Source organism: Thermobia domestica, chromosome 7 (genome assembly GCF_964235325.1).
Source record: "Thermobia domestica chromosome 7, izTheDome1.hap1.1, whole genome shotgun sequence".
In the NCBI taxonomy this organism is placed as follows: Eukaryota; Metazoa; Arthropoda; class Insecta; order Zygentoma; family Lepismatidae; genus Thermobia; species Thermobia domestica.
In genome coordinates, this window is record NC_137460.1 from 288,920,867 (window position 1) to 288,928,232 (window position 7,366).

Here is a 7,366-nt window from a genome sequence, read left to right on the forward strand (position 1 = left end):
GAGCCGGCCCCTGCGTGTACACGGAGAGGTAGGATCCAGAACAGTCTGGACTTGCTACACAACACATAACAGGTAACGTTAAAGTTTACCTTTTCCTTTAGTGGGAATTATTTCGAACTGAGAACAACCTAATATACGGTACCATTTGTGTTTTAAGTTTTGAAACTCTGGAAACATTAACTGCTTAAATTTTTTTATCAGTACGTCACAATAGCATGACAAACATGTGCAAATAAAATCTCGTGTTGTGTCACGCATCTCATAAGATTATCGTAATACTTTCACTAATATTATTATTAAATTTTTAGTATACATTCGGTAAAATCATAAATTTAGCTTCCTGTACAGATTTCTAACGCGATGTCCTTATGCAGTTTTAAAGGTTAGGTTAGTTATGCTCAACTTGTCGCTCTTCTCTTTTCCTTGAATATATTGATGCATAGAGTAAAATGTCATGTTCGCAGTATAATCAGGAAAGTGCTAAATATTGTAGATGTATTTTTTTTGTCATATTCATTTGTATATATATCATATTCATTCATATTGATAGTCAATGTAGTGTTTGTTATGTTATAGAAAATGTGACCCAATGTCATAGAAAGAAATTTAGAATATGCTACAAACATATGTTATGAAATGATTCCTAAGGAGGAATAATAATAGTAATAATAATAATGTAGTATATAGAAGTGGAGATGACACAAGTGGGCACATATGCAATACGTGCCAGAAGTGCACGGAACATAATTCATTTTTTTTTATTTATTTATTCCTGACACTTTCCTGAGTCTTGAATGAAAAATAAATGAATCAATGAATAGTTAGAATTAATAGGATTTTTCCATTGGAGCGTAATACATTATGTTTAACCTGCCAAAGAAGCTACTAATTATGTATCATCTATATGTTTAATTTTTTTTTCTTTCTTCTTTGTACCGGCAAGCTATGAATATGTAAATCACGTACAATTGTAATAATGTTTATCGGAAGTTATGTGTTGACCGAATGTGAAAACTAAAGCAGTGCAAAGAATCAAATTTATTCTGAAACAATAGTTCAAAAATTTATAACCACCTTCTTAAGCTGTAATTCAATTTTTTTTTAACAATAAATGATAACTTGAACTTCAATGTATGATTCCATTTCAGTAATTCATATTACATATCTAGATTATATGATAATAAGGTACATTTTAAGTTTGTGTCGAACATGTGCTAGATTGCACATCGACTAAAATCTCATTGAGGGTATACCGCTATCGCAAGAACCTGTGATAACTGTTAAATTTCCGTTGCGCGTGTAAATTAGAAATCATTATTGATTTTCATTCTGATTTTTTTAATATTGGGTTAAGTTAATCAAGCTACTGAATCTTTAAAGTACGTTGATTTTTTTAATCCAATCTAAGATATTGCTTGGTATGTTTTCATTTATTTTTATGGCCCTAAAATAGGACGTTACAAGGAAATTCATGAGCTTTTAACTTTAATACAAGATATTAGATATTTTGCTTAAACGTGCATCATTAAGATCCTTATCTTAATTATCTCCTTATTTTGGAAGATCAACTTTTGCATAGAATTCATACTTGTCCTATATTAGTGGAACAGTTTTCCAAGTCTGGGAGTCTTATTAGCATTATTAGTAAAAAGTTAGTATATAATTTTATCTTGTTGCAGGTAAATGTCCTAGTCTATTGAAGGGTAAGGGGAAAAAACAAGGAATGTCCAAGTGTCTGTTTTATCCCATCTGTTGGTGACTCTTGGTACTATTTGATAGAACATCAAAAGGGGCAAAAGATTTGAATACCCTATTCTTTTTAAGCGGTTTAAAATAGAAAACCGCCGTTTTCACGAAAATAAAGTTTTGTGACATTCCTCCTTTTTTTCCCTTATCCTTCAATTGAATTAGCTAGTGCCCCGCGAAAGAGCTCAAGTTTACAAGAGCACGTTACAATCTATACTTCGAACTAGATTAAATTACTTCGAACTAGATTCAAATTTGAAAAAACCGGTCATAAAGGGCCTGGTAAGCATTTTGTACCAGTCATCGGCTTTAATCAAAATAACAGCAATATTTGCGGCCAGTTGGCAACCCTACCCACTCCTTACGTACGCACTACCGCACGGGCCCACAAGCTTTATGTTGCCTTGAACTGGAACAAATGATGTATCACGAAGCAGAAGTTGGTAGATAATAGACCTTTAGGTGGCTTTTTTTTTAAAATCTAGATAGCAAAATACATGAGTCGCTTATAAAATGCCGTTGTTGAAGGTACGGAGTCGATCTTGTAAAACAGACAGGCTACATGCTGTCCCTCCAGTTTCAAACCACAAAAGATCAGTAAAAACATTAAAAATTGTTAGGTTAGGCTAGTTTAGATTTGGTTAGTTTACCTGGTAAGACTTTAGTCACACTATAACAGTGACCGAAACCGGTTCTCATAGAAGCTTCAATTATCACTTACATTCAGTAATCCGTGGTTCTCATAAGAAAATAATAGATTCTCTTCATTATTCTTATATAATTCTGTAAAACTCAATGCGGAAATATCATATTCAACGCAACGATTCGCCATCTTACACGACTACTATGGTGCTGAATCACAGAAACCTTCCGCGTCTTGCAAATAGTACCCACTCCTACATATCTTTTCTCGTAATTTTACTGCCAAACTTACACACTTAAACATCACATAAAAACTGTAAATCACCACTTATTACATCATTTGGCTAGAGTGCAGTTTATGCCGAACAAGTGATTTTGTCACTGAAAGTGGCGTAGAAAAGAACAGAACCACTGTCACCGGAACAGGTACGGAATCGGTATTTTTGTTCCTCCAGATAAGAATGTTGTTTTGGTGTTTTAGCGGTTGATGGCACTGATGTCTCCTGTGCTGTGATTGGTTGTGTTGAAGTCGCTGATTGGTTGTTATATAATCTTACTGAACATGTTCTATGTTCAAATATACGTTGAACATGTGTGTTGCATCGGTCAAGTGAGTTTCGGTGTTCGGATATTAATTAATTATTTTGTTTATTTGTTTCTTCAAATGTTTGTGATAATGAAGTGAATTCCTATCGTTCCGCGATATTGTGTGGACTGATTAAGAGCTGTACTTAATAGTTTAGGTGGACGAGAATTTGTTCGGCAGACGCAAATTTAATGTCGGTCGAATGTGCCGCAGTCAGAAGTGGATAGTCGGTGGTACGCAGTCTATCGTGAATACGTGGTTGAATTTAAAGAGGATTTTTAAATTTAACTTATCGTTCTGATAATTTGATGATTCATTTCGCTTATTTAAGAAAGAGGTTTGCTCCTGGTTGTTCCAAGTCTTGGTGAGATGTAATTTATTTTTCTTCGTGATGCTGCACTGATTTATAATTAGTGGTGTTTTTTCTTCTTCTTCTTACGTTAGCTTTATACCACTGGTTTGATTATTTATTGTTGTTTTGGATGTTTTTATGGTACTTGAGGGGCGGTAGCGCCCCATTTATAGCTCAAAATTGATAGTCACCGATTTATCTGAGTTGATTTCTCGGAAGCCTTAAGCGTCAGTTCTCAAGGATATTGCCCTATTACGTAGCAATTGAAGAGTAAATTCTTGGTGAGTATGGTAGATCATTTGGTTAGCAATCGTAATCTATTATCATTGTTATGATATATCTTAGTTTGCTGGTGCGAAGTTAGATTACGGTTACTTATTAGGTGGTCTGCAAAACTTGTCCAGAATTTACTTTGTGATTGCTTCGATTCATGGGATTATTTTTGGGAACTGATCTCTGAACTGTTCCGAGGAATCGGTTCCGATGAATGTTCGGCATAAAGTTCACTCTTACCCATTCCCTTTATACAAAACGAAGGGGCGACTCGGTACCTGTAATATGAACCCCAAATTCATGAATTTCTACTGAGATGGCGGAGTATGTTTAGCAGAAGGGGTCCAGAAGCACGTAAGAAACACAAAATTTATATGGGAAATGAATGATGTAAGTACTTAGACGTAACACAACGTAACCAAGTCTAACATAACCTGAACTAAACTAAGCTAACCTGAACTAACCTAATATTAGTAGCAATAATCGAAATTATATCATTCTTTTTTGAAAATTATGCTGGACCCCTACACTAACATGATACAACATAAACTAACCTAACCTCCTAATATGAACAGAAATTACCAAAATTGTAACATTTTTCAGTAAAATGAGCTAAACGTTCCCCGAGATCCCTATTGTAAATCTGGCCCTACATTGATTAGTTTCTAGTGGATCCCCATTGTAATCTTGTAGATACTTATGTACACCTTCCTTAGGATATAAAATTATCTTCATACTTACTGTAAGTGACAAACAAGTAACGATTTTGTGAAGAACATTTCTACCGCCATTAAATATATTTACTTTCATTTTCTCGCACAATTCTTGTAAACAGAATCGACAAAGCATGTGAGATTCGTTCATTTTGAACGAAGTCCATTAAAAATGTTAAGAGCAATCGATCTTTATTAATTAATCACAGAATAAAAATATTCTTCTTCATGTTAGCCATACATTATCCAACTGCAGACTACACCCAGTGTTGCCACCGAGTTTGCAAAAAATCCCGCTAAATTGAAAACCAATACCGCCAGAAATCCACCAAAGAATATCGCGATCTACAAATATAGCTAAAAATCGCGCTACACATGAAAAAGCTGCATATTTTTATTAATTCCAATCTATGCACTAAAAAAAATTAAAGCACAGAAGTACTTACCACTAATTCATTAATGCAGCTAATTCATCCTCCGATTCGTCGTCTTCAACTTGTACATTGGAGTACGTTGCTCTTGTCATAGTATGAGTGTTTTGTAATATGGAAATTGCTAAATCGAGATCATGGCAGTACTTCCCGAGTCATCTCAGCCCTGCATGAGTAGTACGAAAAGCTCTCTTCCCATTCGATTTCTATGTTTCGTCTTCACGAGATTGAGCTGGCTAAAAACTCTATTTCTGCATTTCACCATGGTAAAACAAGGAGACACAGAGCGAGATTAGAAAGTGGATGAAAAGGGTTTTCTCTGACTGCATCCTTATATTTTTTAACTTCACTCCAAAACGCTGTAAAATTTTCCGTTCTTTTCCACTAAACTAACGTGAGTTTTTGCCATTGAAAGTCAATTTTTGTTATGGTTTCCTTAGGAAAGCCCATGAGTTCCGCCAAAGGAATAATCGGATCCTTTAACACCTTCAAACAGTTTTCTCGTGCGAACATTGAAATATTTTTCAATATTTCAACATTTCCAGGTAAACGCTGTTGAAGCTGTGATACCATCTTAACAATAAAATTCGTACATCTTTCCCTAATTGTCTATCATTTTCAATCGTAAGTTCACTAGCCGCTTTTAGTTGACCTATTCTTTTCTCAACATTATAACCCACATAAGGTTTGGAACTCACATAGTTTTTAATATTCTCCGTTAACAAATTAACTGGAAAATTTGGTACAAGTATTCTTTTTGCCAGTCCTTCAATAAGCAAGACAAGATCTTGCAGTAGCTTACTTGGGTCAACAGAGTTCTATTGAAAAGATTGATTTACGTGTTGGGTTTCTGCTAAGATAGGATTCAAAAATAAAAAATACACTTCATTATTCGGATCACTGTACATTTGGAAAAGGAATTAAGATGTGTAGCACTTTTCACTGTACATTTGGAAAAGTAATTAAGATGTGTAGCACTTTTCACTGTTCCGCACTATTTGAAAATGCGTTTTTAACTCCAACCATTGCGCAAGAACCCGTTTCACTGCTGTTTCTATTGATAACCACCTAGTATGGGACACCTGTACAATTTTCAGTGGATTAGACCCTTAATTTATAGCTCTATACAGTTCTGTGTACATCTGTTGCGGGAGAGGTGATCGAACAAAAAAAAATATGTTTCGGAAATCATAAATTCCAAATTTCTCGGGAGTGATTCGGAGGCCACCGTGGACACAGCTAGTTGCACAGAATGACAAAGACAACGAACTAACACGAGATGATTATTTCCTTTTTTAAAATTTGGTACAAACGATTGTTAACTCCCACAATGCATTAGCGTTATCAGTCCCTAAACCGCGTAGTTTCTTCAAATCGAGCCCAAAATCTTACAAAGCTACTTTTAGTACCTTCACAATTGAATTAGCATCAGCCGAGTAACTCGTACATTCCTAAGTAGACACGACAATAGAACGTGCATCAGAATAGTAAATGATATTAAACCTAGCTGTTTGACTATATCAATATCTGTTGATTCGTCAAGAAGAATGCTATAGTCACTGTCACCAATGTCTTTCCGAACGCTCTCCTTAAAGTATGGAGATAAAATATTCTTGATCATAGCACTACATTTACTACGATGTAAGTCTACCTCTTTCACTTGGAAATAGCGTTTGCACAATTCACTAAGATGGTCAATGCTTCTAATAGAACAATGACACGCGGTAAATAAAGCTAACCCTGCCTCGACTGGAACAGTGTCAAAAGAAACGTTTGTTACCGGGAATTCTATTTTCTTTTTGTCTATTTAAGCTAAAAAGTTCAGCTCCACTTACGTGTTTTTTAGTTTTGGTATGTGCTATAAGATCACACAATTTTGCTTTCAAATTGCACTTGCAGTATTTGCACCGAGCTACCGCACGATCTTCCTCAACTTCCAACACCCAGTCTTTCAAATTTTGATCATTTAGCCAGTCTTTTCTAAATTTTTGAGAATAACTTACTCTTGTTCGTACCATTGTTACACCACACAATGACAATTGTAGTCAAGAAACACTAAAGGTAGCACAAGTCCGCATAAACCGGCAAAAGAAACTATGGACCACAGAACTGTCAACTAACAACTATTAATTGACGGGAAGTGGTAACGGGTACAGAGTCCTCATTCGAACAAAATTAGGCCGTCTCGGATGCTTAATTCGGAACAATCATATCCAGTGAAGGAACGAAAGGGACAAACATACGTCTCGAGTAAACGTGGGGGGCCGCGGTGGCTCAGTGGTAGAGCGTTCACCTCTGGTGCTTGGGGTCCCGGGTTCGATCCCAGCCCCCGCCAAGTGAACTTTGTGGTGGACAAACACCGTGTGCGTGGGTTTTCTCGGGGTTCTCCCGTTTCCTCCCACTTTCTTCATTCCACCATTTCATTCATTACTCATCATCACCGTCTCCTTTAGCCTAACCGGCATAACCGTGGGACGTAAAACTCAAAGATTTCCTTTCATTTCATTTTCGAGTAAACGTGATTGTCCCGTTGATTTCGAAAAAAGAGAGCGTTGCCACATACCACGTCCCGAGAGCAACATTGCCACATACCACAGGTAATTCGCAAACGTCTGTAATACAC

At 36.0% G+C, this 7,366-nt stretch overlaps 1 protein-coding gene across 3 annotated transcripts in view; it reads right to left on the reverse strand.

The window, feature by feature from the left end:
* Positions 1–4,896, reverse strand: part of LOC145691016 (uncharacterized) — a 31,023-nt gene extending 26,127 nt beyond the window's left edge. For 2 of the 3 annotated variants that reach the window (XM_081766547.1, XM_081766546.1), the window contains exon 1: positions 4,341–4,579. In XM_081766547.1, coding sequence (XP_081622673.1) covers positions 4,341–4,463 — 123 coding nt within the window. In that variant the 5' untranslated portion in view covers positions 4,464–4,579. Of the gene's footprint in view, positions 1–4,340; positions 4,580–4,758 lie in introns of those variants that run through there. The other variant, XM_081766549.1, reaches the window with a different exon arrangement.
* Positions 4,897–7,366: the final 2,470 nt, after the last annotated feature.